A 25,523-nucleotide genomic window follows, 5' to 3' on the forward strand; every position below is an offset into this window, starting at 1 on the left:
AAAAAACCTCCAAAATTCGCATATATTTCTTATAATTGTACTTCTTTTACAACTATGATTTAAATTTGAAAACATGATCACCCACTAGAATTTTAAGCTTAAATTCAAAATATGGTTAATAACTATCATTTTATCACAAAAAAATATCATAATGTTGAAAATTACTAATTGGAATTTTTTTTTCTTATGAAGTAATTGAGGGGATTTTTTTTTATACAAAAGGTAAATTATGTTGATTAAAAAGCTACTATATTTAAGTATTAAATGACTAGTAAATGATGATGTTTTATGATAGTGATTTTCAAATCATCTGCTTATTGTGATTATGACGCTTCAAGGAGTTAATCCACAGATTTTGAATGAATCAACTCAAACATCATCTTGATAAATTAATTAAATACAAATAATTATATAATAAATTATTATTGAAAATAAATTTAAAATTTTAGAAGATAAGATTTTTTATATTTACACTAAACAAAATATTTATTTATTATTATCATATATAGATTTAAATAAAAATATTTTTATCGTATTATTTTAACTTCTTGCTTGATTAAAATATTTAATTTTTTTATATAAATTAAAATATTTTATTGTGATTATAATCTTTTGTGGGCCCTTGGTTTATTCAAACATGGCGCTTTCACTTGGGGTATGTGTGTGTAATCATGCAATTTGAATGAGTGGTGGTGCGCAATTTAAACCAATTGGGGTGCGCAAAAAGTTAGAATCATGATTAAAATATTTTATTTTATATAAAAAAGATTAAGCATTTCAATCAAGCAAAAAGTTAAAATAGTATAATAATAAAGAAGTAGGAGAAAGCCAATGAGAATAAAGAAGGCATTTGGATGAAGAAACAAGGTCTGATAGAGAAAACTCAGAACCCATTTTCTAGATACCCATCATTTATTACATAGGAGACAGCGTGAAGAGAAGGAAGAGACGGAACAATATCCACTGGGAGGGGGAAAGCTGACCTCTATACATGGTTGGATGAACAGAAAACAGACACTATTGCATACCAGGCCCCCATCCCCTTCTCTTCTCTTTTATTCCACAGGATTCACATCCATACATCTGAGATAAAGCTGACCAAGTTCATAAGCTCAACAAGCTCACAAGCACCATTCATAACATGATCAAAAACTGCGGCAAAGATATGGAGCACGCTTGGCCCACTCAATTATTTTCCAATATGTTCTCTTTTTGCTATTCCCAGTGGATCTCTCAGGGGACCGACTGAGCTCTGTTTCAGTTCCATTTAACATCTCCCACATCACATGCACATCCCTATACTCACAAGTCCTCACGTCATTTCGCAGCTTCAGTAGGCCTGCTTTGTTGTCAAAAGGGGATCACATCAATCAATCAAAATTTACAGATTCTAATAAATATCTTAATCACAAAACTCAACAATCCTCTATACTCATAACTAATGAGCCGCACATGAGAAAAGATAACATAAAATTTCTTTTACACCCACACATTCTGGTTCTTTGCTCCGACCAAATACAGCCTTGAGCTCCAACAGAAAATAGATTTAAAAAAAAAAATTCTACAATCTTCCGAGTTCCAAGATCACACCATTAAAACTCCCAACGAACAGTTAACTATTGTCACAATGGGTATAATCAATTTCCACTTGCATTCACAAAATAATGTAAATTTGATTGCGGAAAGGGTTAAGGTTTTGGGCTTCCTAGACTGAAATTTTCTTATAATCTATAATTTCACTCACTTGCTTTGTGGTTTTAAATTGAAATCCCTATGATAAATAATATTTTTTTTAAAAAATTGATAATACGGGCAAAGCCTAAAAAAGACCTTCTAAACGGAGAATGCTTGTCATACACCAAATGTTCTCTGAATGACTGAATCAATAATCTTGACGCCTTGGTGATTTAGGTCAAAAAGGAAAACATTTCAAGTGTATACAACTTTGCCTATGGCGTAGCATCACCATTCAGAAAAGCAGAGATGCTTTAAAACCATCTATCTAATTCCAGAATGATCGGGCAGAAGAAGAAGAAATCCAGATAATGTGGACGAGAATGAAGTGTTGAAAGATAAAATCCAGTTTCCAAATCGCATAAGATCAAGCAGCAGTCAGAGGAGAATCCTCTCCTGTGATCAACATATTCAAAGGTTAAAAAAATCAAACGATGGCAGTACTTACCAGTTTTTCGAATTCCAAAACGCTTAGCAACGCCGTTCCAGACTGTTCGCATGGGAAACATCATCTTATCCCACCATTCCATTGCTAATTTGCTACCCCAACTTCTGGTAATGTTCCGCCCTCCTCCGCTTCAGCCTGAAGAGAGAGATCAGAAGAAGAAGATGACCTGTACACCACCACCGGTAAAATCAAATTCAAATCCACTATTATATCAAATATCAAAACAAGATCACAAATCGAATCACTTTGATTTTATTTGATTTTTGATTTCACATCGAAATCGAATCGAAATACTCAAAAATAAAAAAAAAAGGGAAGAAAATGAAAGGGTAGAGGAACTGACTTTGGCGACACTTTTCTCTCTCTCACTCTCAACCTCTCCTCTGAAGCTTCTCCTAACGGGAGAGAGACTCGTGCCCGAATTAATCGGTTGGTCCTTCCCCGGCTGACGCGATCATTTTCTCTTTGGGCGCCACGTGTCGTTCCTCCCGTTGAATCCACGTCCGGATCCAATGCTTATGTCGCGTTGATTGCGACACTTTCTCGCGGAGAATGGACGCGTAGGCAACCTTGGAGTCCACGTGGGGATAGGCATTGGCGGGATTACTGTTTAATGTTTTCAAACCATGCGTAGATATTATTTTGCAAGGTGGTCCCCATTCGTTACGATCTTTTGCCCTCAGTCACGTGCCTCAGTTACAATTCTGTGGTGCTAGGAGCCTAGGACCAACCTGCTGAGTGACGCGTGGTAGATTCAAGTCAATAAATGAATTTTAATTTTTTATTTTTTCCCTCAGGAATGAACGGGTAGAAAGTAGGGAGGAGCGTGTAGGACACGAGCTCCAAAAGGGTGTGAAAGTGCAGAAAACTTAAAAAATTAAAGCCTATCAAGTGGACTACGTGGGTATCGTTTAGGGCGGTAGAGTGAGCTACGTGGCCTACATAATTAAAGCAGTATATGGTACACGTGGTCCAGTAAACGGGAAACGGAAATCGATGATATGGACACCACACCACGATTCCCACAAAGGACACCGACCATCCATTGTCTATCTATGGATCTTGATGGTTGATACGGTCCACAATCCCAGGCCCTGGACTACATATATTCTCTCCCATTCTGCCTCGATGCTAAAATCCTACTGTTTGTATCTTGTACACACGATCCCTTCCAGGTCCCCAATATTCAGGTTGAAGGGATATTTTAACTTTTAAGGTAGAAAGACGTTTAAAATGAACCGTTCTGTACGAGTCAGAGTTTACTCTGGGTGCAGTGAGCAATCGACACAAATCCCGGGTAACAGTTTCCTGTTCAGTTCTTACTTCAGAGAGTCAAATGATAGAATGTAAATTAGTGATTCAGGTGTAGTGAATAATCGTCTAGGTGCGTTTTTAATCCTGTTTTTAATACCTCTGCACATCACTGGCTTAGCTGAGAATTAATTATGCAAGTAGGTCCAAGTCCTTAATTTCTGTACAAGCTATATGTATCTGGTCGTCAATTCAGCTTCTGCCATTAAAACATAACAATATCAGAACAAACCATCGCACCTACCTCAAAGCTATTCCCCACACTCACCCCCACCCTCCTACAAAAGAAGGTGGTGGGTGGGGTGGGCCTGGTTAATCAAATCGCTGTGCTACCACTGGACCCATGAAAAAATTTAAATTCTCAATTCACAGCTACCCAACCGAAGTTGTATGATGACTTTTATCATTTATGCCACTTTAACTTATCAATTTCAGTCCCTTGGCGGGGCCTTACATGCACATGGAAGAATCCAAAATTCAAATTATCAGGATTTTGCAATCCACTTTAATTTATTTCTGTTTGAAAAGCTCGTTCAAAAAGTAAACGAATTTTTACATGTAAAAGAAATGTAACATCAAATTCAATAAAACAACCATGATTTTTAAAACTACAGACATGTTTTCCTGCAAATAATGCAGATTTGATTGTAACTGTAAGTTTCTCCTTATGAACTTGATCAGTATTGAGCAGAGGCAGCATTCTGTTTTGCACTTGCATTAGCTTTAACCGGTTATGTATGAGTTAAAAGAGTAAGACATCCCAATGCTAATCAGTGCACACTTTCCTTAAGCTTGCCATGTATGTCAAATATATAGTCCACAGGTATGAACACGAACTGTTCATCAATGGCTGCCACAAAGATGCCAAAAACATAATAATAATAATAATAATATAATAATAATAACAATAAATAAATAAAATCAATGCACAATTACTCCCAAACCAGGAAATTCAATGCACAGTACACCTAGCAGTTGGATCACTGTGAGAATCAGAACCATTAATCAGCAATTTTGGAGAATCTTAATGCTATGTTTGATTCAAGGGAAGTTTTAAGAAAAGGAAAAAAAAAATGTAGGAAAATGGTTTTCTTATGTTTAGTTAAATATGAAGTTACAAAAGAAAATTAAATATATTTAAAATTAGTTCCGAGCTTAGATATTTTTAAATTATTTGAGCTTAATATAGAAAAAAAATGAAATGAATTTGAAAAAACATACAAAAATAATTTACTAATTTTAAGTTTGACTTTTATTTTCTTTCCTTCTATTTTTCATCTCTATTTTCCTTACCTCACATTTTCCCTCAAATTTTCAAGGAACCAAACATAGCTCAAGTACTTTTCAGTTGGATTTATTCCTATCTTTTATTAGTATATATAAGCTGAGTGGTTTAAGATTAACTCCATAAATCTGATATCATTAAATCCAACCAACCAAGCAGTAGGCTTAATTTCTTAGGTGAGAGCTAAATTTTCCCCCTAAGTGTACCCCTTTTCATCAGCAACAAAATAAAGAAAAAAGTGTACCTGTAGGTGGACAGGAACAAATCTGAATGTAACAAAATCACAGATTGGCCAGTACAGAAGACCATTTAGCTGAGTTGGGAGCAGGTCTCGCTTCAATCTGGCAACAATCTCATCCCCACTTTCACCTGAGGTAACCAAAATATTGGTCAAAACAAGCAATGAAATTGAAAATTTATATGTTCAAAAGTTCAAGCCTATATTGTTCATATCCAATAATGCTAAATGATCAAGGAGACACACATTACCATCCACAGGAAACTAACATTCCCATCACCATAATAGACTGTTATCCAACTGAATTCACATGCTTCTTTATTTCATATTCCATCAGAATAGGTTTCCACTTAACTTCTCTTACCTAGCCAATTTTCATATCAGACTTCTTCATGCAACTCATGAGCTTAATGCTAGGACTCCAATTGCATCACAGAAAGCATTGGGAAATAATGAGGAAAAGAAAATAAGAAGAAAAAGGGAACGAACCAAAAGTAAAGAAAAAGAAAAATAAGTTTAAACTCAATAATTCTTTTCTCTATCATGATTTTTCCAATTTTATTCCTCTTTTATATAAGGAATAAAGAATTTGAAAATGTATAAGTTTTTTACTTCTGAGATCCAAATGAACTCTAGAGAAAAGCCACTCAACGTAAAGGCATTCACCACAGTTATTCATTGGAAACAGATGAAGTTTTAGACTTGAAATTTGTTGCTTGTGAAAGAACATGTCTTTCACAATATGAAAAGACAGGATTGGAGTCTAACAAAAACTCTATGAATACCATACATTTTAGCTATATACATATTAAAGAATTTTAGAACAAATCTAAGGAATTCTTTTATTTCTATATTTTTCTCCATCTGCCGATTGCACTCCAGAATTCTTTCTCATATCTACAACTATATTATTTTATTATTTTAGTTATTGTATTGGGCAACAAGACACACAACCTGGTATCTCCCTCCCCGCCTCCTCCCCCCCTCTTCTCCTTCTCTCTCTCTCTCTCTCTCTCTCTCTCTTTGGTGTTCGAGCACATCATCAGATTATTGGCTTGGTCCTAGGTTGTTTCTTAGAGTTGTACAAGTCCAACAAATACCTACACGAGAAAAGATTTTATGACTTAAAGACAATGATTATGTGCATTTCATCATTCAGGTTTGTTCTTTCCTTCTTTTAAAAAAAATTATATATTAGATCATATTTTGATTTTATATTTTGCATAATTATATTCTATAATACATTGTGTGTTTCATTTCGATGTAAGTTGAATTTGCAAAAATTTAATACTTATGCTTAGATATATCCTATGTTAGTTTTTTAATAAACTTAGTATTATACTTTTTGTTTCCTAACATATTTGAGATCGGCTACTGAAATTCTTCTCCACCATTCTACTGCTGCATTGTTTTATTAGGTCTCCTTGTCCTTTCATTCACAATGTATCATAGAAAAAGAAAATCTACAGTTAACTAAAGAATCTACATAGCATTCTATCAAAAAGCTAACTAGTTCTGCTATATCACACTGAAAATTTTAAAAACCTTATGAGTATATAGTTTCTAGTTGAATTGCTTGCAGAACATTGAATATCTAACCAAATTGCATAGCAAGAGAAGACAGATACATGGGCATGTCCAGAGCACTACAAATTTACATTTACATGTTTTCATGTGAATACACTCTCCATGGTGGCCATTCCATATTGCCTTCTAAAGTTATATGATGCTGAAACACAAGTTGACAACAATAACAAGAAAGGAATAAATTTGCAACCAAACAATTACTCACCAGTGTTCAATGATGTCGAGTGGTCTGACCAAGCTATCAAATATTTTTTCTTGTATGCTTTTGTGAATTGGGCAAGGGTGTATATAGAGGATCACACTTTGTCTATGATTAACTTTATAGATTGGTTGTTTGTTAAGTAATGGGATGGGTTTCTTGTCTCCTTACTGCCTAGTTTTTTTAGCATTTTTTTGTATACTTAGTGTGTACTGTTTTCACCATTTCTAGGCGTTTCTAATGCAAGCTCTTATTTACCTATCAAAACTAAAAAAAAAAAAAAAAAAAAAAGGACCAGTGTTTTTTAGTCGAGTGATTATAAATACAAATTTCTTGTGTACCTTGCAGAGCTGCATTAACAGAGAAGAAAACAGAATTGATACAAGGTCCAAAGATAGCCTGTCCCATGATTATTTTCTTCAGGGTAGTGATCACATCTCGCTTTGGTAGGACTTTTGCCACAAAGTTAAACCACAAATGCTGTGAAGGCCCTAAAATGACCAATCCATAGCCAGTCATACGTAATGTCCTAATAGGGTCAAAAGAGCCCGAAGGTGGCAGCATAATTTTCTGAATAGAAAACATATGATCATCAGTCAACAGGAATGCATAGTGAGAAACATAAATTAAGAGCTAAAATTATAGCAGTATATTAAATTCCCATCTGGTGAAATAATTTTTTTTCCTTTTTACGAATTGACTCAATTGGAATGCAGTCAAGCATAAAATTATGCATAATCTTGTAATTCTACAGTAATTCCAATAAATAAATAATAATAAAAAACGAAAACATACTAATGAAATCCAAAATATTAAAAAGGAACGAAATTCTAGGGTTAACCTGGACGTCAAGTCGGCAGCTGCGAAGATAAGGAGGATGTAACGCTTTTTGGTGATGAGAGGACTGGTTTCGAGCATGCCCAAATACCAGCCCAGAAATCCAATCTTGGAGGACCGCGATGATGATGATGAAAATGAATGGGAAGAAAGTAGATTAATTGGGCGAGAGATTTCTGAATTCCTAATATTTCTGAGTTGGTGAACCGATGGAAATGAAGATGGAGTTGAAGTTTTTATCTTCCATGGCTGTTGCCACTTGCCGATGATTCTCACATAACCGCTTCCCATTTCTGTCTTCCTGGAATCAAAAATCAAATCCTGTGTCCTGTATTTGGCGCGCTTATTTATTTAGAGATTAGATGGAGAGGAAGAAATTGTGGAACGCTCTTATCGTTTAGGGCCCAACCAAGAAGGCCCAATTTGGTTAGGGTCAAGCCCAATATCTAATGGGCTTGATTAGATGAAGTGGGCTGGCTTTTTACAGAAAGGAAAGTGTTTTGTAATGACTTATTTGTTTTTGAAAAGTACTTTTGAATAAAACTCATGTGTGGCAAAATTTGGATAACATTTTTTTTAATTTTAAAAATCGTATTTTTCAGAAAAATATTTGAGAGGTGATTCTCTTAAAAATATTTTTAAGAAAAAATATTTTCACTAAAGATACTATAAGTAGAAACCCTAAAAAATGCACTTTATTCAAAGTGTTTTGAATGAAAGTATATTTTAAAAGTGTTTTTGATATAATCATTGTTTTTCAACTTTGTAAAAGTGTTTTTCAAATTTTATTAAACATTTGATTTTTCTAAAAACACTTTTAAAATTAGAATACTTTGTAAAAACATTGTTGAATTAACTATAAGAACACAATTGATAAATCAACTTAATTAATTAATATTATTTAATAATTTAATTTAATTCCTTAAATAGATTAAATATATTCCAAAAAATAATATAATATCATAACTTAAAGTTAAAAATATAATTTATGTACTAAATTAAAATAATTAATTTATTCTTAATCTCAATTTATTTTACCTCATTTACCTAGATCAATGATAATATATTTTCTCATTTTTATAGTAAATATTTTATAGTTATTTTCTCTGTTAATAATACTTTAAATGTAAATATTTAATAAATAATTTTATTGTTTTAACTTAATGACAATAAATATTAATTAAATTAATAATAATAAATATTAGTTAAAATTGGTGAAGGTAAATAAGTCAATTTAATGATTCAAAATAAATTTTAATTTCATCAAACACTTTTAACTTTTAATGTTTAAAAGTAAAAATTAAGTAAAAAATTAAAATCAACAACTAAAATAATTTAATTTAAAATCAACTTAATTTATCAACTAAGAGCTATTAAATTTTACCAAAACCTTATAATTTGGTTAATAAAGATTAGATGGGTACCATTTGGACTGCAACCCTTACCTTTCTGGTCATGTTTACTCTGCTTATCTGTTTGCTGTATTCCACACAACTTCTGTGATTCTGTTTCTTGATTAATTCTCCCATCCACTCAGACCACTCCACAATAAAGCTATGGGATGTGGAATTAGGGTGCCTTCTCTACAGCTTGAATGGCCACAGGTACTGAGCTTTAAATTTTCTGCTCCGACATCTCATATTAGCTCTTAAGCTCCGACCGGTTGTTTGGTTGGTTAATTTAATAATTTAAAATAATTTGATAACTTAATTTAAATTATTAAATAAATTAATTATATTTGATAAAATAAAGTTCAAAATGATGGAATTTTCGAAGTTTGTTGGAACAAGGAAGGTGACGAGATTGCTGCTTCTTTTTCTAACAACATGGTTTGTGTCTTGAAAGTGCATAAAGAGGAAGGTAAGTGGTTTCGTATTGTGATGTTGCGAATAGACATGAATGAACTCACACTCTCCAATCAAGATTTATATAGACTCTGAACCACTCACGTATCCAAATGTCCATCAACTCCATAGCCAAAATATAAATTATTTTAAGACTTTCTAAAGCTCAAATCAACTCATTGTAAGAGTATAAATTGCACAACCACAATTTTACCAATCAAAATAAAGAGTTTAAAGTGCGGTGGGTAAGCGACGGTGGCATTGAAGATTTGGTTGTAAGATGCGGCATCGATTTTCATTAGCCATTTTTGCGGTAGCGATGGCGGTGGCAGTGGGAGGGGGTGTAGAGGTGGTGGGGGAATCTGATGCTGGGAAAAGGAAAGAGTGAGGAGGGGCTTCTTGTTTGGTGTGGAGAGGAAAGGACACGTGCTAGACAAAAGCAGTTGACATAATACCATATTAATTAATTAAATAAATGAGTTATTTTTATCATTAATTTATATAATCTTTGCATCTGGCTTTTGTTTTCTATTTAAAAAGGGAAGTGTAAAAAAAGTGATTTTTATTTTACTATACCTTGGAAGCTTTTACAAATTATTATTATTATTATTATTATTTTAATTTGTTAATTTATTTTATCAAAAAGTTTTTACCATCTTAAAATTTAAGATTTGTGAAAATATTTTTTGATTTATTTATGTACCTATGTATAAGAATAATTAATGAAATTGACTTCAGATGCTTAGAATGATGCACCTTAGCTTTAATCAAATATCATTTTTAAAATGCAAATAAAGATTTACAATATCCCAATATACAAATTTTTTATTAAATATTTATATATTTGATTTTATTGGATCAAATATTTAAAAAATTTTTTTTTTTTGAATATTTTTGTAGTATGTTTTTGAAATATTTTGTTTTATCCTAAATAAAGGGTGTGTAAAACTTAATACTCATTATTTAATAATTTAACTTTAAATTATTAACTTCAAATTTATTACTTAATTTTTATTTTAAACTATTAAAGTTGTTATATAAAATTAATATAAAATTTATTATAAATCATCAAATTAACATATTTATTCTCATAAATTATAATTAAGATAAAGAAATTCGAAGAAGATTGTGGAGCAGTAAAATATTTTTGAAAGTAATTAAAATAAATAAAAATAAGAATATAAAATAAAAATATTAACTTAAAAATAAATTAATTATTTTTACTTTAAATTATATTATGTTATCAAATATACTTAATTTATTTAATATCTTAAATTAAGTTATTAAGTTGGTAAGTTGATTTGTAAAACACCCATTAATACTATAATTATATATATATATATATATTCTATTCTATTTTAATGTTTTTCCTTTTTAAAAAGACGAATGGGGATTTGGTCTGTGGAGGGCATCACAACGACCTGGGATTCTCTCCTATACTAAGGAAGAAGGGTGATGACTAGTGGGCGAATAATTGTTAGATTTCGACGTTAAATTATCTGTATATTTATTCAAATCAAACGGCCTAAATTGATCTAGAGGGCTTCCTAAACACAAAAGTTTATCGCAAAGCCAAAGGGGTTCTCCTTCTACCTGTATGATTCTGTGTTCGACGAGTTCCGTTGGATCTAGGCTCAGGCAAGCTCTTCTTTCAATTCAGGCTTAAACCCTAATTTTGTTTCTGTTTCATTTAATTTTAGACCGTAATCTTTATTTTCTTTCTTCCTGATTAGAATGTTGTGGCTTGTTATTGAATTGAGTTGAAACAACCAAAAATATAAAACTGGAAGATTCAAAATTTGAAAGTTTCTGTTTCATCGTAAAATGTATTCTGTCTTTTTCTTTTTCTTTTTAATTTGTTTTATTTTAATCTTCTGTTTATGTTATCTGCTCAACTTGTCTGCTCCTGGATTTGTTAGGGTCTGTAAAATTATGATAACCGATATCGTAATTGTGGTATTTTTTTAGATCGTATATTATATTTGTTTTCTCAAATTTGCGTTTGAGTTAGTGTTATCTGTTTCATTTAATTTTAAACCGTATTCTTTATTTTCTTTCTTCCTGATTAGAATGTTGTGGCTTATTATTGAATTGAGTTGAAAAAACCAAAAATATAAAACTGGAAGACTCAAAATTTGAAAGTTTCTGTTTCATCGTAAAATGTATTCTGTCTTTTTCTTTTTCTTTTTAATTTGTTTTATTTTAATCTTCTGTTTATGTTATCTGCTCAACTTTGTCTGCTCCTGGATTTGTTAGGGTCTGTAAAATTATGATAACCGATACCGTAATTGTGGTATTTTTTTAGATCGTATATTATATTTGTTTTCTCAAATTTGCGTTTGAGTTAGTGTTAAGGATTTTATTCTTTCCAAAAGAGGGGGGGAATTTTCTTTGAAGGTGGTAATGTCATTTCAGGATTCTACTGGTAGGCAAAAGCATTGTTTTTCAAGTGCAGACTTAGTTGCATTGTAGATTAGCTTTTGCTTCTCTGCTTCTACTGTGTACCAGCTGAAACCACATCAGTCTCAAACCGACCCCTTATTCAGCTTGAGAAGGATTCTGATGGATCCATCCATCATGAAGCTCCTCGAAGAAGACGAGGTACCCTCCATATCTCTTCCTCAAATTTCCTAGCCTTTGTATATTATTCTGAATTTGTACATTTATTATTATTATTCTTTGGTTATGGGTATAGGATGAAACAATGCATTCTGGTGCTGATGTGGAGGCACTCACTGCTGCCTTAAACAGAGACATAGAAGGAGATACCTCAACTTCTCAGCCTTCAGATTCTGAAAATGGTGTGTATCTCACAGGGACAGACCTCATCCTTATTTCTATCCCTGATTTGTGATTTATTGGTTTGTAAGTCCCTTTACCAGGATAACAAATTGGTAAAAAGAAATTAGAGTTAGGTAATTGTTAGCATTGAAGAATCTGTTCAGTTCAAGCAATTTAGATGCTAAATTCAGTGGGGATTCTAACAGAATTCTATTTGGCATAGTCACCATAGAATTTTGAGCAGCTACATGTTTCGAGGAAATCTCATGTAAAGCATATTTATGTTTAGTATGTAAAAGGTGATCGTTGTTTAGCTCAGAAACTGATTTTAGAACTATTGAGAATTTGAATTTAGTGTATGCTACTGCAGTGGGCTGAGTAACATCTTGGGGATTCTAGATGGGAAAAAGATTTGTCTGAAAACCAAAGGATATTTTTTTAGAGGCTGAGTGTGCGTGCATAATAGCTGATGGGGTTGGGATGCATTTTTTTTTTTATCTGAAGGATTGGGATGCATTTAACAGCAGAACTTCTTTTTTTGTGGGAAATGGGAAGAGTTGAGTTTTGGAAGATGGATGGTGTGAGGAGAAGCCTTTGTGTGTTTCTTTTACATCTCTATTTGCTTTAGCCTCATCAAAGGAGGCTTCGGTGGTGGATTTGTGGGATCTGACAGGGCAAAGGGGTTATTGGAACATCTACTTTTCTAGAAATCTTAGTGATTTGGAGCTTCATAATGCAGAACATTTTTTTGTTGGATTGCAAGGCAAGTTAGTGAATGGAGAGGAGGAGGATAGGGCAGTTTGGATGGATTTGAAGAATGAAACCTTCTTAGTGAAGTTTTTTTATGCTCTTTTAGAGTTGACAAACTCAAGTTCCCTTCTAGGGATCATTTAGATTCAATGGGCTCCATCTAAGGCAAGTTTCTCTGCACAGGAAGCTTGTTGGCAAAAGGTTTTGACCCTTGACCAACTTCAGAAAAGAGGGTGGACAGTGATTAACATATGCTTACCATGTAAAGTGGAAAAAGAGTTGATTGATCACACTCTTCATCAGTGTCCCTAGTCAAAGGTTCTTTGACGGTTGCAATTTTCTCTACTTGGGTTTCTTCAGTTTTGTATGCCATAGTAAGACTCTACTAGGTTGGTATGGATCTTTTGTTGAATAAAAGTAGAAGGTCTAGAGAGTTGCTCATTTGTACATATTCTGGACTATTTGGAAAGAGAGAAATCAAGGTCATTTGAGAATGACGAGTTGTCCAGCCAAAGTATGAAGAGCTTTTTCCTTAGTAACCTTCTTTTGCGGGTAAAGTTGTACATTAGGTGTTGGCTCAATGTCTCTCATTAAATTTGTTAATTGGTTGGGATCTTGTTGGGTGGGAGGTATCTTTTGTAATTTCACCTTGGTTGCTCCTTGGCTCTTTTTTGTTGTTTTCTTTGGCACCTTTTGCATACTCCTATGTACTTTATTGTGCTATTGTACTTGTTTGATATATTTCATCATTGCCTATGAATAATAAAAAAAAGTGCTGATAAATGGTCTGTTGGAAGTTGTAAAACCCTCATTTTGTTGAAATTCAGCTTTATAGAAAACAGGGAATGTAATTGGTTTTTGATAAGCCAAGAGCAGAAGTTAGATGCCAGCTTCTTGTGAAGTTTGCAGTGAGTTGGATACTGTTTGGATGTTACTGGATTACGGTGGGTTAACACCAGGCTATCAATCAAATTATACTGCCACTGTTGCAAATAATTTATAATCCTATTTTTTGGCTAGAGGATTGAGCACACTTTCTTTGATTCCGATTATTGGACTAGGAACTTATAGAAGTTCTAAAGGTTATTGTAGAGACTAGGGACTGCCTGACAAATATAATTTTGAAATTTCTTCTAATGAATAGGGGCTTATTATTATTATTATTATTATTATTATTATTATTATTACAAAATATATATTGATGGGATTATTATTATCATTGCTATTATTATTTTTTATCAGAATTATTATTATTATTATTATTATTATTATTATTATTATTTACCCTTGCTGGTTTTATTTGTGAAATATGGATAATATTGAGGGATTGTTGCAATATGATCAGTATTTATCTTCATTCTTCTATTATTGTTACCTCTAATTTTGCACTTGAGGCCTGACTCTAGTGGTAAAGGGTTGGGAAGGGTTTGTGGGAGGTTCCAGGTTCAAGTCCTAATTGGGACAAAAAGAATTTACCTATCAAAAATTTTTAAAAAATAATTGTTACCTCTAATTTTTTTTTTTAAAATTTGTAAATACTTATATTTTCCTAACAAAAAAAAAAAAGTATTGGAAAACATGTATCACTCTCAATTTTTCTTAAAACCTTGATTAACTAGCCCATTTTAATTTTCATTACGCCTTTGGTTTAAAAACTCATACATTAGACATAAAAGTGTGCAATCTCATGCATGTGATCAAGCATTTGTAACTTGAAATCTTTGGCCTTCTTTTATTTTTTTTATTTTTTTACATATGGTTAGGGATTACTTAGTTTTTTGTGCCTTATGCAATTTAAAAATGATGCAGTTTTGTCTCAAGGAAGCAATCACACTTCCAGTCAGTTGTTTTCACAGTGGCAAACATCCAGCCAAGATGAAAACACGGACTCTCAAAGTCAACAAGAGCTAAAGAGTTTGCAGCAGCAAGAGCTAAACTCATCTGACTTGGAGCAAAAGCAGCATGGATCTGGTGTTGAGAATCAGCAACAAGTTGATGCCTCACATGACATAAATCGCCTCCCTTTGCAACAGAAACAATCCCAAGATGATCCTCAACAGCTGCAGGCAGAACCAAATCCCATACAGTTTTCTCAAGCACCTGGGATACAGATTTCAGAAAAGAATTCTGTCCAGATTCCAGAGCCAGACAGAATTCATAATCCAGATAAACAGCATCAATTCCCAGAATTACAGAAGATAAATAATCAACAGGGAATAGCCACTGAGCAGGCAAGTAACTCGGGGAATCAAAATAAACATATACCATTTGGAATGTTGCTTCCATCTATAATACCTCATCTGGATAAAGACAGAGCCTTGCAACTTCGAACTCTTTATGCTAAACTGAAGGTAGGTCTCTGACAAGCATCTATTTATGAACTATTCTGTTTTATGCGATTAACTGGATTCTTTTCGTGCAAAAATCATGGTGAGTCATTTTCTGTTGTTGTTTTTAGAAAAATGAAATCCCCAAACTAGCATTCGTCAGGCTTATGAGAGGTATCGTAGGAGACCAGATGCTCAAGTTGGCAGTAATGAAACTGCAACAATCACCGGTGAGCCAAAAATTGGTGTGATGTAATTATGATGAGCTTAGTAGTCTCTAAATAAGTCGCATGTTAGTATTGGGATCAATCTAAAATAATGGATGCCTGGAATTATCAGACCGGACCCAGCCAATTCCAATCACAGTCTCAAGCTTCAGCGCTGCAACAACATTTGAAAACACCATCCAGTATTGGCTCACAGTTCTCTGATCCTCATTCATTTTCACAACTTCATCAGAAGAGCCAGAGCACTCCTGCAGACTCATCTCATATGCCCTCTTCAGCCATGAAAGTGCAGACTGATTCAAGCTATCCAACCAATGAAACCAATTCTCAAAAACCCCGGGAGATGGAACGTCAGTCAGATTCACATGGAATGCAAGGGAGCCAAATGTCTTCTTCCAGCTTGAGTTCTGCCAAACAAGAAAGGGAGCACTCTGTGATGCCAATGCAAGGTCCTAACAAGCAGCAGCTACAGAAACAGCAACAGCAACAGCAGCACCAACAGCAACAGCAACAGCAGCACCAACAGCAACAGCAACAGCAGCAGCAACAACAACAACAGCAGCAGCAGCCTCAGCAACAGAAGCAGCATCTGCACTTTTCACAGACACCTTTTACTATGTATGGGAGTGCTGGTGGTAATTATCACTCATATACAGGCACTAATGTTAATACTTCAGCAACATCTACAAAACAGCAACCTCATGATTCCCAAATGAGGCAAGTGTCTCTTCACCAAAACATTGGTTCAACTCAGATGGGAGGGACAAGTCAAGCCATGAATCCGATGAGTGTGCCCAAATTTGAGAGGCAGAGTTCTGTTAATGATCCCAAGAGAGTGCAGGGTGGATCTCTTCCTCATCCATCAAACAGTTCGACATTGCAACAGAGTTCTGTCCCTTGGCAATCATCAACAAATAAAGAGCAGATCTCATCAATGGCTTATGTAAAGCAGGAACCAGCTGATCAAACTAATGAGCAGCAGCAAAAATCCCAGCTGTCTACCCCACAGAGTTTGTCTTCTTTCCCTGCTGTACAGGTTGAAAAGGGAAATGCCATTCCAGGAATTTTAAAAGATGAATCTTTGGAGAAGCAGGCTTCTAGAATTGGTTTCTCATCATCTATGAGTATGTTGCCTCCAAATTCAGTTTCATCTTCCATGGGGACACATCTGGACCCAAATGTCCCGGTAATATTTTATTTATTTATTTATTTGAGAATAACCTATTATATTATTTTGATCATTGGTGCTTCTCTGATCCATTAAATTTGTGAAGTCTTAGTATGTTGTTTGTCTATCTTCTTAACTAGTTGTTGGTGATGGGTTTGATGACATGGGATTTGATATGCTTGAAAAATTAAGATGAGTTGTATTGTATTACTTTCCCAAGGAAAAAAAAAAGACAAAAAAACACCAGCTTAAATATGTTTTTTTCTCTCAATCCTCCCTTTTAATCTCTGTAAATTTAACTAAAAAGAGAAAATAAGTCCCCTATCTTTGAGAATCTGTCAAAAACCTTGCTTGTTTGGGAGAATGAAACATGTCTTCACTAATCTTGGTGAGGATTGTCTTGTAAAATGGAGAAAATCTTTTAACTATCCTAACAAGCCCTTCCACTTATAAAAAAAATAAAAAAACAAAAAAAAAAACTGTCCTAACAAGCCTTTCCAAATCTCCATAACTCGAAATGGGGAAAAATTAATCCATGAAAAATTAAAGGTAGCAAATTTGTTTATATCACTATATTAAGTGAAGGTTAATGCCACTAGATCAAACTTCTTGTTTCTTCAATTTACCATGTCTTGGATCATTGAGCTAACAACAAAGAATGTGAATTGATGTAGTGAAACCTTTTGAAAGGTAAAAGAAAGTAAAGAAAGTATAAGCATTTGGCTCTTAGACAATTACCTTAGTCCCAATACTTGTAGTGGTTGTCTGCAATAGAGGACTAGGGGTGGGCCTTCTACCCCCCAACACCAATGAATATTTTATATACTATAGGAAGGCCCATTATTCACCTTTATCTTGTAATTTGTTTTGTATATTTTACAAAATCCTTACAAGACTCCACCAAACCCACACTCCTTAACTGGAATTTTTTTGGGTCCATTACTGATAGCCCACCACATGGATTATAATGGACAATCTAAATCATTCATCAATGTTGATGCCAAAAACAGTGCTTAATTAGCTAGAATTCAAGTCTAGTACATAGTTGGAGCCTCAATATGAAGCTCGACTTTATTAGAGAGCTTGGGCCTTTCCAACTTCACTTTTGCTTGAAAATGTTGTCAATATGATACCAACTTAAGGAACTTTGATGTTGAGGTTAGACAGAACTTTGATAAACTTTCAGCAAGAGAGACATTGCATTCCTTTATTGGTTCAGGAAATGGGTTTTTAAAGCCAATGCCTTAATAAGCGAGCTCCATTAATAACTTGCATCTGGTGATATGGATGCTGAAATAGCAGGTGAATTATGAGTTAATTCTCCCTCAAGTTTTTGCACGGTGCATACGCTTGCTTCTAGTTGTTCATTTCAACAGGCTTAGATTGAGAGACCTTGAAGCTATGACCTGAAGTTGTGGCCTTGGAGCTATGACCAAAGCTCTTACTTCAGTTTTCATGATTGGAACTTTGGCATTCAATGGGCATGAATGGGTATATAGGGTTATGGGCTTCCCCCTAAAACTAGGTTATGGGTTCTCTTTGATCGGCCTTGTGGGCATTGTCTATATCAACCTTATTGCTTTGTGTGCAGTTAGATCCTAGTAAAAAAGCAAAATTTGTCTTGATTCCTACCATACTTTGCTGATAAAAGGTAGCATTCTTTCCATTTGAGAATGGGCATCTTGATGGATGATGGTTGCTAGACCAAGTTTCGGTAGGATGTGTGGTGTGAAGAAGTTCCCCTAAAAGATTAATTCCTAAAATTTTGTATCCTAGCTTCTCAAAAGAATGTTGGACTGCCTGACCTTTAGAAAAAGGTGGAGGGCGAGGATCAGTAGAATCCAAGATTTTAAAGGAGTTTGCAAGATTGGTAGTGGCAATGTTGGGAACATTATGCGGGTGACATGGAGTCTTTTTTCTTGGGTTGGCTGTGATTGCAACTGTGGTCACTTTCCAAGGTTGGTTTCTTATATATGAAGTTTGAGAATGGAGCTCTAAGTTGAAGAGTGCGAAACTACCAATTTGACCTAAAAGTTTAAGCTGTTAGGTAACAGTGGACTTGTATGTTGAGCTAATTTGAACCTTATCCTACCTCATGGGCAGTCTCATTTTAGGCTTGCACCTGGATTCAATAAATTGGGGTAAATTGGAGCCTTGACTCTTAGGATGTCATGAGTTCGAATCTCAATGCATGTTTGCCCCCAATTTATTGAGCTCATGTGCAAGTCTAAAAGAATGTTGCTTGTGAAGCTAGGTGTTACGACTTTAGCCTAGATCAACTCGATTTTGTTTGTTCACCATGAATTAACAGTTAAGTCTTTGGGTCAAGTTGGTAGCTTAATGAAGAGCTTTCTTTCAGCATCCAGAAAGGAAGTATAGTAATCCTAGGCTTCCTTCAAAGTTAGCTTCTTTCTTTCTTTGGGAGTTGGTTTTGGGGAAAAATACTCACAATCAACCAGCTTATGACGGGAGGGCTTTGGTAAAATGGTGAGGATTCAGGTAACCACACACTTTTACATTGTTGATGTTTTAATCGTTTCTAACTTTTGTGTTCTCTTTGTTGGGGGTATTTTGGGTTCTTAAGTGATTAGTGGAGGACCCTTTGCTTGGATAGTATGAAGCTTTGTAGGGAAGGTTTGAATGAGTGTGTGATGGTTGCTCCATCTTTGTTTGTTTAGTAAAGAACATGATAAGAGGATTATGCCTTTGACTTTTCATATTTTAGAATAAAAGATTTGTTTCAAATCATTGTTTGAATGGCCAAAGTCTTCTTAGGTTGAAAACCGAGTTTCCTTTTTAGACGTCATTGGTAGTATGTGGATGGCTTAGGTTGTTGATTAGCCTTTTGTTCTTTCTTTTTCTTCCTGTATGCTTTGGTTCTGTCTCTCTTTTGTTAGTGCTATTCCTAATATACAATTATTTGCCTATTAAAGAAAAAAGTCATTCATTTAATTGGGAATTATCCATAGCTATGTAGATAGTGGTGCTATTATTGTGAAATACTTGAATCTTTTTTCCACTTAAATGAAGCTACCGCATGCAAAGAGGAGCTGCAATAGCCTATGTTAGTATTAGGTTTTTCTTTCCCTTTTTTCCCCCTTAAATGTATAGGGGATTTTGCTGTGAAAGTTGGACTAGCCTTCATGAAATACTCTACTAATACTTTATAAAGGAAAAATTTAAGTAACAGAGGCACCAGACAATTTGCCTTTTTCTCCATCATTGCTTTTTAGCTTCTCTGCCTTCTGTTGTAGAATTTTTTTTTTTTCTAAAAAAAACCCTGGTATAGGTGGATTATTTGTTTGAATATTAGATTTACTTTATTTCTGTACCTGTTATGTTCATGCTTTGAAATCTATATGCACACCATTTGTTATCATTTTTATCATTGGCGAACTTTCTTTTGTTTTTCCAGCTAGGCTCCCGAATCCCATCTGTTACTTCTCCTGTTGGAATTAATACAAGGACACCCCCAAAAAAACCTTCTATTGGCCAGAAGAAACCACTTGAAGCACTTGGTTCTTCACCGCCTCTGCCAAGGTGAAGTAACTTTCTTGTTAGACCATGGCTTGAGAATATTTTAAATGTTTGAAGCAGTTTTATGTTTTTCACTCAATCTTTGCCTTGTTTTTTAATTTTTAACATTTTGCATGCTTATTTCATTGTGAATGTTCAGTAAAAAGCAAAAGGTATCTGGAGCCTTTCTGGATCAAAGCATTGAACAACTGAATGATGTTACTGCTGTCAGTGGAGTTAACCTGAGGGTATGGCATTATTCCATCACTGGTTCTGCCTAGTTTAAAGTATTGTTAAGTAGATATTGCAGGGTCTTCCACTTAAGAAGCTTAAAATCCTTTTGATGTCTGTTCTTAATAGGAAGAAGAAGAGCAGTTATTTTCCGGGCCCAAGGAGGACAGTCGAGTCTCAGAAGCATCTCGAAGGGTTGTGCAAGAAGAAGAAGAAAGGCTAATTTTGCAGAAAGCTCCTCTTCAAAAAAAATTAGCAGAAATCAGTTAACTTGTTTTATCCTCTTTTTTTTTTTTTCTTTTTAATGAAGTTCCGTAGTTGTGTATTCATGCATTTTGTAGTTGAAAAAGGCTTTATGAGCTGTACATAGATTGAGTATGATATGTGTGTGTGTGTGGCAGTGGCTAGATGCAGTTTAAAGAATATAAGCAATGACGTGGAGCGATGCTTATCATTGGTGAGACACTATATTCTTGGTTCTTTTTTTTTTTTGGGTAGTATGTTCACTTGTTTTCTTATGCATCTCAATCTTTAGTGTGTTGAAGAAAGATTGCGTGGATTTATAAGTAATTTAATCAGACTGTCAAAACAGGTAAGCTCTTATTTCTTCTTCCTGGTAATCTGAATCTTCTGGTCTCACCACAACACAACACCACACCCCCCCTCCTTTTCTCTCCTCTCTCTCTCTCTCTCTCTTCGACTGATTTTTAAAGAATTTCGGTAGCGAGCTGATGTTGAGAAACCAAGACATCGGAGTATTATTACCTCAGATATTCGACAACAAATCTTGATAATGAACCATAAGGCCAGGGAGGAATGGGAGAAAAAGCAGGCTGAAGCAGAAAAGCTTCGTAAACTCAATGAGGTGAGTGTAGTCTTTTTTTGCATCTTGTGAGGGTTATTATCCACTCAGTTAAACTATATATATGGGTTAAGTATCCAAGGAGGTTTGGGGTGGAGATGGGGAATCCTCTAAAGTGGAACTATAGATCTGGATCAAGTGTCAAAAATTCAGGGTGGAGATGAGAGAGAGAGATGGCATTTGCTTTATATTCTATTTTAGTATTCTTTTAATCCACTATTTATTTTTATTTAATGTGTGTTAATGTAGCCTGAGGGTAGTACTGGGGTTGATGGTGACAAGGACAAGGATGAAGGTCGTGTAAAATTACTCAAGGTATTAAGGATGATTGATCTTCCAAATATTATATTTGTACCACTTTACAAAAGAAAAACCTTTATTTATCATTTTAAATTTTCTACATCATGTGCAGGCAAACAAAGAGGAGGACGACAAAATGAGGACAACAGCTGCAAATGTTGCTGCTCGAGCTGCTGTTGGAGGAGATGACATGTTGTCCAAATGGCAACTTATGGCTGAGCAAGCTCGCCAGAAACGTGAAGGAGGAATTGATGCAGCCTCTGGTTCTCAACCTGGTAAAGATCCAAGCCGCAAGCCGTCTTCAACCTCTGGAAGAAATGTAAGGGAAAATCAAGAAGCAGAAAAAAGGGGCTACTCAACTGTTGTTTCTTCATCTGGTAAGGCTGAATCTCCTTGGTTAACACTTAATTTTAGAGATTTATACGTGATAATTTGCTGCTCAACTTTAGATGTCATTGCTGATACACTGAGACTGAACCCCCAAATAAACTGCAATTATAAGCTTTGTGGTCTTATGCTTAGTAACCCTGGTTTAAAATTTCATGTGTCTGGGTGTAAAATGTGCTGGTATGGTGGCTTGTCCTTCTTAAAAAAAAAAGTTTATGCACATTTGATATCGAATAACACCCATATACAGTCTAAAGGTAATTTATTTACCTCAAATGATAAATGATTGACCTTCCTCAAATCATAAATTGCTGACTCATGCATCAGCATGGTTCATCTGTTCAAGGGAGAGGTGGCTTGTCCTGCTTATTACAAAAGTTTATGCATATTCAATATCAAATGTCATCCATGTGTGCTCTAAATCTAACATTGATACTTAAAATGATAAATGGCTAATTCACCTTAAATCATAAATGGCCAACTCATGCTTCATCTAGTACTTTCACAAGAGCATTAGTGTCACAGAGAGAGAGAGAGAGAGAGAGAGAGAGAGAGAGAGAGCTTCATCTAGTACTTTGACACCATCATTCATCATTAGTGAGAGGAAAGAGGTGGAAACCTCAAATCATGAATGGCTGACTCATGTTTCATCTAGTACTTTCACACGAGTTATGGTGCTAGAGAAGGACAACGTAACTTTGGAACACAGAGACTTGAGTATGACTTAACTGAGAATATGCCTTTTCTGGATGCATTTCACTCTAACTTATTAACAAACTTGATCTGAAAGTACACCAAATTCAGAGGGTGTAAAAACTCTGCCACCATCTCCTAATCCCAATTAAAGATCCTAGATCTTGGATTTGAACAAGCAGTCATCCCTGCCCTTGTCTCTAAATAATCCACCACTCAACCATCTCTATGAACTGCTAGAGTGAAAAGAGCTGAAAAAGGATACTTTTAACTTCATTTCCTCACACCACTGAGCTATCCGAAATTTTTTGTTTCACCCTTACGAATGGAGATGCTGGTTCTCACTCGAAAATCTTCCTAACCTACATATTGCTTTCTAGAGGCTGCAATTAAAAACCTCCCTACAGATCCTGGAGCACTGACCCCGCCTGCCATATCACCATACTTCCTCCTGATGTCTCTCCTCTAAAAGCAATCACGATCACAAGAAAATCTCTATAACCATTTTTCAAGTAACACCTTATTCAACAGTAAGAGCCTTCTTACCTCTATGCTTCCTTTGCTCCTCTTGGAGAACACCTTGCCCCACTGGCTACAAGGATCTTTCCATTGGAAGGTTGACTCTCTTATAGAAACTCTATCTAAATTTTCTCCAATCTGGGTTGCACTTTCTTTGGGATCACTCAGGAAGACATAATGGAAAGGCTAGTAAGGGCAATTTTTTCTTTTAAAAAAAAAAAGCTTGCCACTATTTGAGATAAAACTTCTTCCAAGAGGCCAATCTTTTTTAGATCTCATCTCTACTAAATCCCAAACAACAACAAATTTTGAAGAGGCTCCCAAATGCAAACCCAGATATATCGTGGGAAACTAACCCAGTCTACACCCAAAACTTAAGGCTAGTTTCTCAACCGTCTCTACTAACTCTATTGGAATGTGCTCACTCTTTTCCATATTTATTTTTAAGCTTGAAACAACTTCAAAACACATCAACACCTATCTCGAGTATAATAATTGCTTGCTGGTAGCATAAAAAAAAAAAAAAAAACCGAAAGACAGCCTGATCTGTGAAGAGAATATGGAAGATCAAAAGACCACCCTATTCCCTTCCTTTTAGCTTGAAGTTATTAATGAAACCTGTGTCAACTACCTGGTCCATGTTGCGAAACAAGACTCCTAGTACCAAAATAAATAAGTAGGGAGAGAGGTGATCTCCTTGCCTGGGTCCTCTTGAACTCTGGAAGATACCAATTGGAATCCTATCCATTAACATTGAAAAATGAACTGTATACATACATAATTTAATCCAATCATTGCATTTTTTCCCCCGAAACGCATACTGTTCATCACCCAAAAGGGAAGCTTTAGTTCACATGATCATAAGCTTTCTCTTTATCCAATTTGCGGGCCAACTCTTCTCTTGGGCTTTTGATTTTGAAGTCACTAGCCTCATTTTCAATCTTACACTGTTCGACAATTGAAGGCAGGTAGGTTGAATAATCTGAATAAACAATCAGCATTTTGCAGAACTCTAAACTACTGTTGGTGTGTCCTGTGACCCATAAAATTATAATCTTGGTGGTTCAACCACCAGTCCTGTTTGGGTTAAAAAATGCGGTAAAAACACTGTTCTGCATTCTTTATGCTAAAAAATTAAAAAGAAACGACATGAATTTTTTTATTTCTGTAACCAAATCCATGAGTCATTGATCTTCTTAACCATGTGTATATTGTGGAGAAAAATTAACTTCATGTTACATCATCCAACTGGCAATGTTGGAAGAAAAATTGTGAGAACATGTGATTTGGCAAAAGATGTGTCCTTGTAGATTTTGTAAGCCAAAAGAAGAGAATTCATTTAGCCAAGCTCAGATGTTAGAGACAAAGCAATCCTTCCAGTATTGGAGGATTGATATTTGACTGATAACAAATTCTGTAGCTCTGTAGAATGCAGGTAGATGTTGTTTTCTTGGACTTAGTCTGATATCGAATATGGCCCATTTGTTAGAGATATGCACATACTTCGAAGGCTATACTGTATGACAACACCTTTAATTTACTTCCTCCAGTGCCTTTGATGCACTAACTGTTTTTCTTTTTCCTGCTAAAGAAATGGGGCCTTTCCTGCAGAAAACTTCTCAATTCAACTTCTTCTCAGCATTGTGTGGTTCTTTGCATTGTCCCTGTTTTCTTACTTAACTCTTTTTTGGACAGGTGGTGTTAGAAAATTTGGAAGGAACAATGCCATGGTGCCCCAAACTAGGGTAGCTCGTAATATCACTGTTAAGGATGTCATTTCAGTATTGGAAAGGGAACCACAAATGTTGAAATCTACTCTGATATATCGCTTGTACGAAAAAATGCGCACTGGTGCCGCAACTGAATAATCTATTTGGTGTCTGAGTTCCTAGTTGTAAATGCACCACCGGGCTTACATTTGACCCATGCTGATCTTGCAGCACTGAATACATGCTATAATTTATCTTCAATGGGAGAACTTTGCAATGGAAGGCTAACATAAATACTTGCTCTAATTTATTTTCAGTGAGAGAAGTTTCAGGGGAATGAGAACATGGATACTTGCTATAATTTATTTTGGATGGTCGAACTTTGCGGGGAAAATTAACATGATTTCAGTATGTAACCGAATGATTGCATTCTGCAATGTGAATGACATGGCCCCATTCCCATCTGTATGTGATGATGCTAAACTAAGCAGGTGTTGTAATGGTTTAAGCTCCCAGATGTTAGATCAGAATATTGGCTGAGTCAATAAGCCACAGGTTTAAGTGACGTTT

At 34.8% G+C, this 25,523-nt stretch overlaps 2 protein-coding genes and 1 long non-coding RNA gene across 4 annotated transcripts; 1 reads left to right on the forward strand and 2 right to left on the reverse strand.

The window, feature by feature from the left end:
* Nucleotides 1-834: 834 nt before the first annotated feature.
* LOC117905944 lies at nt 835-2,617 on the reverse strand. Its single transcript, XR_004649755.1, has 3 exons — nt 2,526-2,617; nt 2,183-2,348; nt 835-1,339 (listed from the first exon to the last, which is right to left on the reverse strand). It is a non-coding gene; the product is annotated as an uncharacterized LOC117905944 (long non-coding RNA).
* A 1,339-nt stretch (nt 2,618-3,956) lies between these two features.
* On the reverse strand, nt 3,957-9,096 carry LOC117907404 (PXMP2/4 family protein 4-like). The gene is made up of 4 exons (XM_034820938.1): nt 9,085-9,096; nt 7,144-7,372; nt 5,023-5,147; nt 3,957-4,343 (listed from the first exon to the last, which is right to left on the reverse strand). The coding sequence occupies exons 1-4, from the start codon at nt 9,094-9,096 to the stop codon at nt 4,260-4,262; spliced, it is 450 nt and encodes a 149-aa protein (XP_034676829.1). The 3' UTR covers nt 3,957-4,259.
* A 2,803-nt stretch (nt 9,097-11,899) lies between these two features.
* Nucleotides 11,900-25,347, forward strand: LOC117906520 (transcription initiation factor TFIID subunit 4b-like). Of its 2 annotated transcripts, XM_034819558.1 has the most exons (14): nt 11,900-12,084; nt 12,179-12,284; nt 14,824-15,365; nt 15,473-15,571; nt 15,681-16,754; nt 20,152-20,276; nt 20,413-20,500; nt 20,613-20,748; nt 20,885-20,940; nt 21,019-21,075; nt 21,208-21,348; nt 21,595-21,660; nt 21,758-22,022; nt 24,940-25,347. In XM_034819558.1, exons 1-14 carry the CDS (start codon nt 12,046-12,048, stop codon nt 25,110-25,112), a joined length of 2,967 nt encoding a protein of 988 aa, XP_034675449.1. In that variant the 5' UTR covers nt 11,900-12,045; the 3' UTR covers nt 25,113-25,347. The 2 variants fall into 2 exon arrangements, with proteins under 2 accessions (XP_034675449.1, XP_034675450.1); XM_034819559.1 differs by lacking the exon at nt 21,208-21,348.
* The last annotated feature ends 176 nt before the right edge of the window (nt 25,348-25,523 follow it).

This window comes from Vitis riparia, chromosome 18 (assembly GCF_004353265.1).
Source record: "Vitis riparia cultivar Riparia Gloire de Montpellier isolate 1030 chromosome 18, EGFV_Vit.rip_1.0, whole genome shotgun sequence".
Taxonomy (NCBI): Eukaryota; Viridiplantae; Streptophyta; class Magnoliopsida; order Vitales; family Vitaceae; genus Vitis; species Vitis riparia.

Coding starts and splice junctions, on each gene's coding strand:
- LOC117907404 (XM_034820938.1), bottom strand. Junction 5,148..7,143: donor TGTTAATGCAGCTCTGCAAG/GTACACAAGAAA, acceptor TGGTTACCTCAG/GTGAAAGTGGGGATGAGATT. Junction 4,344..5,022: donor TTGTTCCTGTCCACCTACAG/GTACACTTTTTT, acceptor TCTTTGTGGCAG/CCATTGATGAACAGTTCGTG.
- LOC117906520 (XM_034819558.1), top strand. CDS start 12,046: ATGGATCCATCCATCATGAAGCTCCTCGAAGAAGACGAG. Junction 20,749..20,884: donor AAAAAAATTAGCAGAAATCA/GTTAACTTGTTT, acceptor TGTGTGTGGCAG/TGGCTAGATGCAGTTTAAAG. Junction 21,349..21,594: donor AGCTTCGTAAACTCAATGAG/GTGAGTGTAGTC, acceptor GTGTTAATGTAG/CCTGAGGGTAGTACTGGGGT.